Source organism: Diorhabda sublineata, chromosome 3, assembly GCF_026230105.1.
Source record: "Diorhabda sublineata isolate icDioSubl1.1 chromosome 3, icDioSubl1.1, whole genome shotgun sequence".
NCBI lineage: Eukaryota > Metazoa > Arthropoda > Insecta > Coleoptera > Chrysomelidae > Diorhabda > Diorhabda sublineata.
In genome coordinates, this window is record NC_079476.1 from 7,256,948 (window position 1) to 7,270,844 (window position 13,897).

Consider the following 13,897-nt stretch of genomic DNA (forward strand, 5'->3'; position numbering starts at 1 on the left):
CTAAATGTTTATAAATGTCAAAGGTAGCTCAACTTGTTGAGAAACTGTGATAACGCACAAAATGACCGCGCTTGTATCTGCAATTGACGACGAAATAGTTTGTAGTTGCGATACACTGAAAAATAACTTCTCTGAGTGAAAAGCTGATAGAATTTGTACGTGCTCATGAGTGTTTATATAAAAAACAGTCCCGTGGAAACAAGAACACTAAAATTTGCCAAATTTATTTAGGGAATAATTTTCTAATTTTCACATTTGAAAATTCCATGACAAGAACTGGTGATTAACTTCCTGATTTAATCGACAATATAAACTCCGATTCATTCTTCTATGTTTGAGAAAGTCAAAAAGTCGTCTAGAGCTATTTAGTTCATTTTGAAATATATTGTAGTCAAGTAACTGTAGATATTTCGATTCAAATTGAGGGGTCTCACCCACCAATACCTTATCAAATGTATATATTTATCTTCACATTTCATACAGTAAAGTAAATATATATTACAATATAAATAATTCAAAATCGTTAATCACAGTTCAAATTTCTTTATATACATGAATATTTAAGGTTATGTTTGAAACCAGTATACAGCATGCCCAGAATTAAATATTATTATTACAATAGAGCTCGTTTACAGAGTAGAAGGCCCTTTCCAGTAAATATGCTCTCAAATTATTGCGGAATACGAGAAAAGTTTATATAGATTTGATTTTAATTGGCAAGTGATTGTGCATTTTTTGCATTGTAAAATATTGAGCCCTTAACTAATTCGGAACGTGGAGTAAGTAAGTAAAGGTCGTGCTTCGTGTTACTAAGTGGATAGCCGAGCAAAGATCTTTCTGAAATTGATAAGGCATGCTTACGAATTAGGCAAATTTACTAGCGAACCAGCATCATGTTCGCGTTAATTATGTGCACCGTTTAAGCGTCAGTGCAAGAGAAAAGATGATTTAATCGTTTCGTACAATAAACAAGACCAAAACAAATCATTTTCGACAAATATCTGACACAGGCCACAGCCCAAAATACAATTTTTTGTGAAAGTATGTAAAGTTTTCATTTTAGAGAAATTCTATTCAGTTTTTTGTCCTTTTTTCGGAAGACGACTGTTTTGCTTCGATAAAGTTTAATAAAATTGTTTTTATTAGCGTTGGGGTGCTTCTCATATCATGAAGAACATAGAAGAGAATCATATTATAGAAACCGAAGTAAAAGATTTATTAGAAATTCATAAAATTAAAATCCATTTTATCATTTCAAAACATTCTGAATCAAATTGGTGGAGTGATTTCAACAATAATTGAACATATAAGACTTGTAAATAATCAGACTGAATTTAAAAAACATCCTATAGAAATGAAAGTAATTTACGCCCTTCTGGTACATAAGAACAGTTTTCACTCAGTAACAAAACTAATACCATATGAAATTATAACATGTCCCTTAAGGAATAACATAGACAATTAATAAATAATTATATTCGTTACCATAAAGAAACAATGAAATTACTCTATTCTGAAATAAACAATTCATTGCAGGAAACCAAAGAGATATCAAAAGCTAATGAAAATAGGAAAGATTTACCAAATTCTCTACCTACAAAAATAGTTCTCAAAAATCCAAACTAAAAGATAACATTCGTAAACAGAATGAAACTGCAAAAATTGTTACTTTTTAATACCACAGAAGATACTAATCTTTCAAATATAAAACGACCTAAAAGAAACCGGCATGGGCCGGAAACCTGCGGCTTCGGAGCCATATGCTGCTCTTTGGATGTGAAGCTGCGGCTATTCAGCTGCATAAGGAAATATTATTGATTTTATCAAAAAAAAATATTTAAAAAACGTTCTGAATCTATTAACAAGGATTAGGCATCGTTTCTATCTCTTAGCGACTTGTACTCGCTTTTTTTCGCCTCCTCCCCCGTGATGAACGTCAAGAATTGCTTTATACATGCATCTGTGTCTTGGTTTCAAAAATAAACCAGAAATATTGAGAAAGTTCAAAGATTTGCCATTACCCGCTCAAACAGTAAAATATAGAATAACTAAAATGTCTTCTAATGTCACAAATTGCCGGTGGAAGATATTCAACTTTCTTCTACTTTATTACTTATCACCTTATCTATGAGACATGCGACATAAAAGACACGGCACAAGCTGCTTTTATTGTCAGATATATGTTTTCCCAAGGTACACAAAAATAATTTCTAGGATTGCTACCACTCTCGGGACAAACTAGAGGGGACGAAATAGCAAATGCATGCAAAATGCCTTGAAGACAATGGGATTAATTCAAATAAAATCGTTTCAATAGCAACTGATGGAGCCAGAAGTATAACAAGAAAAAATAAAAGGGCGACCACGATTCTTCATAGCAAAATTAAGCACGAAATTCAGAAGTTTCACTGCATAATTCACCAAGAAGCACTTTGTGCGCAATCTTTTCCGGCCAAAATACTTGAGGTTATGAATTGGGTAATCAAAATTGTTTATAGCGTCTTGTCAAAAGCACTCTACCATCGCCAACAAATGGTTGCAAAAATTTTACTTTATGGTGGATATCACAGCGAAATTAAATGAACTAAATCTAAAATCGCAAGTGTTGTGTTGTGGTAGAAGAATTTGTTTTGAAGTAATTTTTGTTGACACGAATTACTTCAGCATATTGAAAAACAAATTAAAGATGAATTTACTGACAGATTTGAGCAATATAAAACCAACAAAACCACTCTAGCATTCTTAGTGAATCCTCTTAACACAAATAGTACCGAAATCTACATTGAGACATTTGGAATTGAAACTGGATCTCTAGAAATGCAATTGATCGATTTAAAAAGTAAATCTTTGTGGAGTCGATAAGTAAGTTAGAAGATTTGGAAGTACAGAAATGTATGTACGTAACGCAACAAAAGTGGACAACTCTGTAAAAAATGCCGCGAGTTGAGGCTCTTATATTCAACGCAAAGAATAGTCTTGGTCCAGTGAGGTAAAGTAGCAGGCACTTGGTTAGGTCGTTTTAATGTGGAAAAACAACGTTCTCCTATCGCGATTGTTATGAAAATTGTAAATATTGCTTTAAGCACTAAAAACGTCTCTGGAAAATGTACTTTAAATTTAAATTAAAACTTTAAGAGGTAGCTTGAAACTTCTTTAAAATCTGATCTTGTGTATATTATTTTCTTTTCTGTCTTCAATTTATTCTTATTAAAAAAATCATAATCGCTGAATTTAGATGGTGTTGATGTCTCGTCGTTTCCAAATAATACAAACGGCAAGCAGTAAAGACTATTTATCTCATCACACCCACAAAACCAGTTAGTTTCTATTTTAAAAATACGTTTATATTTGCGACTTTTGCATTTAATTATAATCGTAATTGGTTTCAGACGCCCAACACTTAATTTTTTCTTCTATTGAAATATTGCACACTAATGTTCACCATTTTATCAAAAGTCCCGTTTCAAAACCGATTATCACATTCACGAGCATCCGTGTGCACTGATTTCATGTGCACACGGATTAATATAAATTTCGAACATCGCTCTAGGCTATGGGGTGAGGGGGCATGGGATGGACCAATCAGATCTAATATTCCGATGTGGAGTGAACTGACATATCGCGATTGGTACTGGACAGAGCGGACAGCTTGATTTTCGAGTCAATTTTAATGTCTTGAGATTTGGAGTTTTAAAGTAAAATTGAAGGTGCACCTATGCACTTATTGAGAAACCGCCGCTACCTAATTCACCATTACTAATTTATATTGATTACCGAGAACCGAGCTTTCGTACCTCGCGTAATAAGTACCTGGATAAACTAACTCCTTATAATTCTGGATGCATCTGGATGCAAGTATTTAAGCTGTTTCCTTTGAAAGGTTTCGGTCTTACATGAGATCGGTCAGTTTTTTCAACCCTCAAAAACTGGAACTAATTGATAAAATTGGTAGCATATTTGAAATATTGACATTAATGTTACGAGTTCGCAAAATGGTTCCCTAGGCCGGCCCTGTCCAACTACTATGGAATTTAAAAAAGTCATGAATATGAATGGAACTAAAAAATTAAATTGATAGCTTTTACTTATTTTTGAAACATAACAACAGAAAAAACTGGAAAAAAATATTGTGGTTAAAACTTTGATATTCATGTCGTAAGTTTATCTATTAAACAATATAATTTTGCAAGTTGTCAATGTCAAGTAATATTTTGATAAAGACCGCAACAGGACGAAACCACAAATTTTTACCTGTCTTTAAAATAACATTTTGATTATTTTAATTAATTTCTTTCTAATAATGCTCTAAAATATTGTAGCTGCATACGAGAATCAAGGCCAAATATTTGAAATAACTATTGCATCTCTATTTTATAACATACCTTTTCCCACATTCCATTAACCTAAAAAGTGGCATGTTTTTATAATTTATAAATCTGTTGCATGTGTGAAAAAGTGGATTTCCAAAATGACGAGTCTAACGGAAGATGAATTATTTTGCGACGCTGAAGAAGAGTGCCAAGAACTTGAGAATGTAAAAATAGAATCTGATGAAGATCAAAATTATTTTGAGGATAAAGAAAATTTAGATTATGACAGTGACGAAGAGTACTTTGAACATCAGTCAAGCCACTCTAATCAACAAAAAACTTCAGTTAAAATAAACAACTTTCAACCAAATGAAAATTTATTCAAAAAATATACACACAAAATAAACGTTGAAAAATATGAAGTGAATTCCCTCCCGCAACACACAACCAATTTATTATTAGCAAATCAGAAACGTGTTGAAAATGAGAGAAATCGTACCAAAGATAAGCATGATAGAGCTACTGCGGAACAAGTTATGGATCCCAGGACAAGAATGATATTATTTAAACTATTAAATAGAAATATAATATCAGAAGTAAATGGTTGCATTTCTACAGGAAAAGAAGCTAATGTATATCATGCTTCCTCAAAAACTGATCAAGATTATGCTATCAAAGTTTATAAAACTTCAATTCTAGTATTTAAAGATAGAGATAAATATGTTAGTGGTGAATTCAGGTTTAGACATGGTTATTGTAAACATAATCCAAGAAAAATGGTACGAACCTGGGCAGAGAAAGAAATGAGAAATTTATTTCGTATGCATTCTAATGGTTTAAATGTACCTGAACCCATTCTACTGAGATCGCATGTGTTATTAATGACTTTTATTGGAAAAGAAGGTAAGTCTCAATGAAATAGTCAAATTATAATAAATAATCATAAAATATATGACAGAGTATATTTTTTAGGGTGGCCAGCTCCTAAACTTAAAGATGTTGAGCTTAGTCAATCAAAAGCAAGAGAAGCTTATAGGGAAGTCATAGTTATGATGTGGAAAATGTACAATAAATGTAAATTAGTTCATGCTGATTTGTCTGAATTCAACATGCTATATCAAAATGGACAAATTTTCATTATTGATGTTTCTCAATCTGTTGAACATGATCATCCCCATGCTCTTGAATTCTTAAGGAAAGATTGCACTAACATCACAGACTTTTTCAAAAAGAAGGAGGTAGCTACACTCAGTATCAAGGAATTATTTGATTTCATCACAGATCCTAGTATTACTGAGAATAATATGGAAGCTTGCTTAGATACTTTAGCTGAAAAGGCAGCTGATAAACCAGATCCTACTTCTAGTGAACAGGTACAAATACTATTTGTTTATAAATTTATTGATTGCATTACAATCCATTTTTGTACTATCTACAAGATATTCACAGGCCATATTCTTTAATAAGATCAAATATTGCAATAGACATAATTTTTTATGGCAAAAAAATTTTTTCCTATTTTTGCATGGTATTGATGACTTTTGTTTTCAGAGAGTAAAAAACTTTCACTGAAAGACGTCATGAAAAAAATTACTTTTTCAGAGTTTTCTCAGCAGAACACTATCATTGGTAGGAAATTATAGACTAAATAATTAAATGCTCGACTAAAACTAATTAAATACTGTAGAAAATAATTTATTTGCAGATGTCATGAAAAAATCACTTTTCCCAAGTTTTTTCAGCAAATATTTTCTGTCTTGTTTTTTCTGTCTGCTCATATTGATCTGCTAACTTTATTTTTAAAATGCTACTTTGACAAAGCTCTTTACTTGTAAAAGTTTGGCAGGGGGTTAATTAACGCTCTACAGCACATATTAGTTATAAAAAGAAATAGTCTTAGCAACAGTGATATTCAGTGTATTATTTTTTGATGAAGTTTTTTATGAAAGAGAAGGAAAATGTGTGGGGGTGTACTACACTTGTAAATCATATTAAAACTCTTCCTCTTTAACCTAAAGTCCTTGGAAGTTTCCATTCTGGACCCTTGTTAGCATTCCACAGAATAGCTGTTCTTGGCTTGATTTGCGTTTGCTCTGTTCATTCATTCAGTGATCTCTTTAGCTGTTGCCAAAGTCAGTAGATCATACACCAAACTATGCCGTTTCTTCATTCCTTGAAATTGTGTCTGCGTACTCAGCTACAGCATCTCAGTTCTCTTCTTTTATGATCATAATCCATACAATATTCTCGAATGTTAATTTTCCGATCTTGTTTTATACCAGAAAATAACTAGAGAAATGCCAATGAAATCATCATCAGCTAGAATCGCGAACAAAGAAATACTCATGACTATGTCAAAGGCTGGATAGAGGGAAAACACAGGGAGGTGAACTATTACTTTACCCAACTACTATCTAGACACAGTTACTTTCGATCACACTTGTCCCACTTGCGGACAAGACAGAAGACATACTGCAAGAAAAGATTGAAGATTCTATATATATTATATATCTATATATATTAACAATAAAAATATAGAGTCGAGTAAAAAATGAAACTGAAAATCTGTTATTTTAGTTTTCTTGGTACAGTTCTATCACACATACACATTTTGGAATTTATTATAATCAGCATATCATGTGAAACTATTCATTAAAAATAAAAATCTTTTTTAATATACTAACAGAGTTGGAGACTACCATTTAAACTGCGTTATGAGTCTTTCTGTTAGTTATTTTTTTCTTGAGCATCTTGTACAACATAATTACCCCCCCCCCCCAGTAGCTGGGGCACAGATGGCAATGAAATTATCTATCTACCTACCTCTGTTTTAGGATTGAATAAATCAGGTCACTTTTAGAACTAATTGGACCAAAGAAAATATTGTTATCTTCATCATCATAAGTAACATTTTATGAAGATATTCCTAAGAACTCTTCAAAACCTTTGTCTCTGAAATAGTTAACTAGGGTATCATGTGTCAGTGTTTTATTGTAACATTTGCAGTCTTCTATAATGAGATTTTATTACATCTTGATCCATAGGTTGCTTACAAATTAACATTTGGTGATAAGAATAAACTTCAATGTATTTTAGATTAGTAGCAGTTGGATGAATAGGATACTTAACCGTCAGAAGTAAAAGTTTCTTATTGTTTGCTTTAAATTTGGTTGATAATCATCTTGTGATTGTGTTGATGTATTAGTGGCGTGTCTCTTGGAGCTCCCAATAACTTAAATAAGAACCTGCCATACTTCCTGTAACTATGATTATTAGTCATTATTAGATTATTATTATCATTATTAGATTATTAGACAATTTGCTGGTGATCTTGATCTGGTGTCGCATTATATTGTTTTCATATAATATTTATTACTTTGGTGACAACTATTAATTTGCATCACCTTCATCAACATGGAACTTCACTACTTATTATCATGACTCACTAAAAAACTTGAGCAAAATTACTTTTTCCTAGTTTATTTGAAATTCTGCTTTCTAGCTATTGGATTGGCGATAAAGTATTTTGGTTTTGTATTATAAAATAAAACACTTTTTTTAACAAATAGTTTTTAATCAATTATATATTTTCCATTTTGCTCAATGACCTTCTGCCATCTTTCTTCCAGATTCATGATTCCGAGCTCATAAAATTGTTGTCCTTATCAGCAAAAAACCGAACCAGGTGTGATTGAAGGTCATTGTCATTTGTAAAAGTTTGACTCGCTATAAAATGTTTTAATTGTAATTTCATTCATTTCAGATAGAGGAAGAAGTTTTTAAACAAGCATATATTCCAAAAAGGCTAACTGAAGTAATTGATGCTGAAAGAGATATAAACCAAGCAAAAGCAGGCACCGCTGAAAGTTTGATTTATAAGACTCTGGTTGGTTTAAAATCTGATCTTAGTGGAACCATTCAAAAGCCAGAAATCTTGGAAAGTAAAAGTTCAGAAGAAAGCTCCGATGACATAAATAGTGATGATGGATCTGATGAAGAAGAAAGCAAATTTAAAGATTGTTCCAGGCCTAAACATGAAACGTTAGATGAAAAGAAAGCTAGAAAAAAGGCTATCAAAGAAGCACAAGCTGAAAAAAGGAAAACTAAAGTTAAAAAACATATAAAGAAGAGAAAAGAAAAAGTTGCAAAAAAATAGTAGTTTGTACATTGTTATTGATAATTTTTGTAATATAATCTGCTACCATAGCTAAATATTTATTTATAAAAATTGTATAGTTGTTTTTTTGGTTTTTTCAAATTCGTCCATTTTTGAGTTACATTTTTTTTTAAAAGAGTATGGTTGATAATATTCTCTGGACAGTTTAGGGCAAAAAGGAAGATACATAATAGTTAACTTGTTCATTTCAATAATTTATGGTTTTGTTTAGTTTGAGCAGACATTTAAACCGAAGGTGTTGAAAAACTGGGAAGTACCTAAACTGAATGTCAATAAGCCTCAAAAAAGAACAGGGAAGACTAAAGTTATTTCCAACGATAGAGGTCACCTACTACCAGAAATTCGTAGAAGTAATAGCAACCCTTGGGGAAATTTTGTAGGAACTTGGAACCTCCCTAAAAAAATTGATAAAAAGACTGGTAAGTTAAAAATTGTTATACAAGACAACTGAATTTTCAAACTATTGATTTCTCAGCATTGCAGCTCAATGGACTTTTGAAAAACGAAACAAAAGAAGGGAAAAGTAGTGACAAAACTTCAGAATCGATTAAACCCGTCTTGGAAACTGAAAATAAGGTAAAACATTCTACAATATATACACTACGTACTACCTAACTATTATTGGCGAAAATCATGTGTCACTAGATGGCGCTAAATTTGGCTTCAATAGCGGTGAACAACACAATCTAGAAGGGTGTTTGATGCTGTTCAATTTTTTTATGTGTTTTCAGTGATTTTAGTAGAATTTTCTTTATTTTTGTAATGTCCGTTGTTTCCTAAATGTGTTTGTGTGGTTTGAACAAAAAATTGTGTTTAAGAATCGGTCTAAAAATTATGAAAATTGAAGTAACCCTTTTGAACATCATGGAATATATTGGAGACAGAAGCAGACCACTAAAAGAAGGTTTTTAAAGCGGGACATATAGTATTATGTGGCATAGAAGGAACAAATTCAAAAACTATTAAAAGTTTGTATTTACAGACTTGTTCTCGAAGTGCACCTTATGGATATAGTTGTGTAAAAGATTCTTTTTGGGGACCCATGACATTTTAGAAAAGAAGGTTTGGACAGCAATTGAAAAAATGTCTCCTACAGCGGTTGTGAATATCAATCATAGAGGTGAAAAATAGTCCCCCAACAAAAAATCAGAAGAAATTAGAAACATAATTAGGAACCACAACATGTAGTTGATTTTCACTATTGTCTGAGTAGCAGTAAGAGAAAATACCCACTATGTGGCACGAAGGTACTGGTAGCATCAGAAATTTCTACTTGTTTGTGGAAACAATTAGTTTCATTGGGAGAAAAGAATGAAATTTCCTATTATTCTGACACTACATCCGCCCAAAATTGTAATGCAATTGTGTCTGCAATGTTTTTATGGGCTGTTGAACAGATGCCCATAACGATAATAAACCAAAAGTTTATGGACTCAGGGCAGCTCTGAGATGGAGTGTGATACTGTACACTCCACCATAGAGGCTCGAGGTAGACAACTAAGACCAGGAAACTATATAAGGTTGTTGGAATGGCACATACAGATTTTTTGACATTCAACATTTCAGTAGCCAAGTTATAACAAACAAAACATTGTCCGAAAATGAGGAAAAAGTAAAGTAGCTAAAAGTTAAATGGTTCCAGTATCGCAAAAGAAACACTAAAACAATATACTATAAATACCAGTTCAATGATAATCACTTCCAATCACTAAATACACAGCGACACCGGCTTCGGAATCAAGCTAGCAATGATAATATACCACAGCTATACAAAGCCAAACTCAAGATCAACAAAGAAAAATTACAAGATTAAAACTCTGTACAAAAAGCACTATTCCGTTCATCTACCACGACTTCTATAATAAATTGGAAACAGAAGACAAAATTGATGATCAAGACAACAGCGACTTTGAGAGGAATGATTATGACGTTTGAAGATAATAATTTCATATTTTGATAGACCTGAGTCAATAATAAAAACAGTTCAATATCATTTTTGGTTTTATTTTAAATAAAAATACACAAAATATTATTGGTTTTATATTTAATAATAATTATTGTGAGACAAAAATTAGACAACAATGAATACGGTAGGGGGATGTATGGAACTAATTCTCTTAATTTGGAACACTGAAGAGATACCAGATGAGTAGAGCATTGCAAGAATCTGCTCTATCTACAAGAAAGGAGATAGGATGATCTGTTTATTATATTACGAAGGCACCGCTTTGCTGTGTACAGGCTACAAAATACTTACCTGCTGGTTGAACCAAAAGCTGATAGAATACATGAAGAAAGAGGTAGGTGAGTATCAGTGCGGTTTCCGCCGTAACCATTCCACTTTTGATCACAAATTTACGTTCCGTCAGACCCTAGAGAAAAGCTGCGAGTATAATGTCGATCTTCACCACCTCTTCATTGACTTCCACCAGGTGTATGACAGGATCCTCAGACACCAGATGTATGAGGACCTGGTGAGGTTTGGCGTCTCAAAGAAACTGGTGCGTATGATTAGAATGACAAAGAGGAACGCCTCTGGCAGAGTAGTTTGCGTCAAGGAGACTCACTAGCGATAACACTGGAAGATGCCACAAGGAGCATTCGAACGTATCCCGGAACAACTATTTGCAATAGGCTCACACAGCACCTCGCCTATGTGGATGATGTTAACATCATGGCACAAACCACTTCGACTCTTTCAGGAGCGGTTGACGAGTTCGAGCGAGCAGCTGAAGCAAGAGGACTCAAAATAAATGAACAGAAAAACAACAAAAAAACATGTACATGAGAAGCGGTAAGGAGAACCCCGACCTCCCAAACCACGTTCCACGCCAGAGAATATCGCTTTCCTGTGCGCTACCAATTCAAATATCTTGGGGCCTTGATAACTAATATTTGTCTCGGCTCAGGAAAAGCAAAGCAGATGATCAGATTTTTATTTCAAAATTATCCATTTTGGCATATTTGCGAATCTCAAAATATTGTACTGACTGCCGTAAGTATCACTATTTTTTCCTTTATAACTTGGTTTTTGCCTATATGATAACGCAATTATTGCTTTCTCTGAAGTGTTCTTAACTTCGAGAAAGAATTGGCTGTAAAAGCAGCGCACGAGAAGAAGTTCACAAATAGATGAATCCAGAAAAATGTCTAAATTTCAAACAGAAAGTTATAAATCTCGTGCGTTACAATATATGTGTTTGTTTTTCATACAAATTTAATCTTCAACAATATTACCTTAAGTTGATGAAGCATTGTGGTGTGAACTGGAGTCTTTGACATTATGATTAATTTAATATTAGATTATTATTATATGACATATCTATTAACAGGAAGAAAACAAGGAAAATGTTAACATTAACAACACTCCACCTCCAGCAGCTCCATACACTCCTGGGGACTTCACAGAAAAACACCAACAGTATTCCAATTGCGATGGGTTAGTCATCAACCAAGTAATTCCGGCAGAAGAACTTTCACCGAAGGGTTTTCCAAGGGTACGAGAAGATTTTTCTAAACTACCAGAAACTAAATCTGACCTGAATAAAGAAGTAGAGGAATTTTACAAAATTCATAAACAAATGGTGGAAGTACAACCACTTAGACAGACTTCTGCATCAAAGAAAGATAGAGTTTTGTCTCCTATATTGGCTGCTATTTCAAATTTCAATTTAGCAAAGAAGCTACATAAAGAAAATCTGGAACATAATCCTCTACCAGATACTTTAACTGATGCTATATATAGGAGAATGGTAATGCAAAGACAGGGAAAGGTTTCAGAAGGACAGGATCAACATTTTGCCACAGGTATGATATATATATATATATATATATATATATATATATATATATATATATATATATATATAGCGTTGATTTATATGTAAATTATAATTTACAGGAGTTGGTTGGAAAGGTTATCCAGGTTATGGTCCTACAAGATGTACAAAACTCAAAATATATCGACCCAAAACATCTGGTCCGCCTAAAGACGAAAGTATCTGTAGTTTTGACCGAAAATGGCGGTTCATACGACAAGCCAAAGTCACTCCTATGGATTTAGCAATCTGCTGGGATTTGACTCCAGAAAATCCGAAGGATGAACCAAATAGAACGAAACATATTGACGGTTCAAATGGATCAGCGGCTCCGGCTGTATTTAGTCTTGTTCATACCCCTAAAGAGGAAGAAGCCAATATAAAATGTGATGGTTTACATAGCTGTGGTGCTGTTTTTGAGCACAGTGAAAAAGGAAATGAAGAAAAAGAGTTTTTCTTCCATAGATCAAAACGAAGCTCTCGCGAAAGCATCAGTAGCGGTTCTAATAATTCTGATAGTAAAAAACGAGCTAAAAGTGCTTTTGAAGGCGACAAAATCTCAATAGACTCAAAATCTAGCAATGTAAGTGCCAAGTCAAGAGCTAAAAGTGCTTATAACTTGAATGAACCTGACGGAAACTCGAATACTTCGAAAGATAATAAAAATCTTCATCGAAGTATTCAGAATTTAGAGGAATGTATTGATGAAAAACGAAAGAAATACATCAAATATCCTCACAATAAATTCTGCATGGCGTGCGAAATGCGAAAAGTTTCTTTGACTGAAAATAGGCCAAAAAGCGAGTACAAGATGGCGTTTAAGGCCGGCGTACCCAATAAAATAGTAAGTAGACGTAGCTACCACCTCAATGTTCCTAAACCCAAAAATCCATATATGGTCAGGAATTATGTCATTGATAGCTTAGCACCACCTTTTTCTTTACAGAAGAAGAAGAGGGAGGACTATCCTGAACATTGGAGGTTGGCCACTGTCTATCAACATTCTTATAAACCAATCCAAGCTAGAAAAAGACCACTAATGCAAACTGTTTTTAAATAATTTTTCCCCGGAAATAGTAAACACCAAAGAATGAAAGGTGATCTGTATTTATTTCTGGAAATAAGTCCATTTATTGCTCATATATTGAACATTTTTATTCTTCTAATTATTTTCCAAAGGTTTAAATTTTTGAATACCTTTTAAATTTTTTTGTGTATTCACATTCATCACAGAATTCTTTCTTACAACAACCAGTACATTATCACTATCTCACTTAATTCTTTATCTACCTTGCAGCTGAACCCTGGATTATATATAAATCCGTCACTATTGCTAGTTTAAATTGGTTTTTGCATGAAACATGACTTTGGAATGTATTTATCATATCTCCATGAATATCTCTTGACATGTTGAGAACAATAACATTAGTTCTACATTGTCACTAACTGTAAAGATAAAAATTTGATACCTTATTTATATTACCACATCCTTCCTATTGTATATCACTAAAAATAAAAATATCTTTAGTTATATTACCATGATTCCCAAATCCTTATATTTTCGAGATATCACGACTATTTCTCAGTTATAT

General features: G+C 32.9%; 2 protein-coding genes across 3 annotated transcripts; both read left to right on the forward strand.

Moving 5' to 3' along the window:
- Window positions 1-4,026: 4,026 nt before the first annotated feature.
- On the forward strand, window positions 4,027-8,538 carry LOC130441235 (serine/threonine-protein kinase RIO1). 2 transcript variants are annotated; one of them, XM_056774821.1, is made up of 4 exons: window positions 4,027-4,155; window positions 4,457-5,213; window positions 5,283-5,683; window positions 8,074-8,538. In XM_056774821.1, exons 2-4 carry the CDS (start codon window positions 4,469-4,471, stop codon window positions 8,464-8,466), a joined length of 1,539 nt encoding a protein of 512 aa, XP_056630799.1. In that variant the 5' UTR covers window positions 4,027-4,155; window positions 4,457-4,468; the 3' UTR covers window positions 8,467-8,538. The 2 variants fall into 2 exon arrangements, with proteins under 2 accessions (XP_056630799.1, XP_056630798.1); XM_056774820.1 differs by having other exon boundaries at window positions 4,055-5,213.
- A 68-nt stretch (window positions 8,539-8,606) lies between these two features.
- LOC130441173 (uncharacterized) lies at window positions 8,607-13,897 on the forward strand. Its single transcript, XM_056774736.1, has 5 exons — window positions 8,607-8,630; window positions 8,699-8,906; window positions 8,963-9,063; window positions 11,820-12,294; window positions 12,389-13,897. Exons 1-5 carry the CDS (start codon window positions 8,607-8,609, stop codon window positions 13,363-13,365), a joined length of 1,785 nt encoding a protein of 594 aa, XP_056630714.1. The 3' UTR covers window positions 13,366-13,897.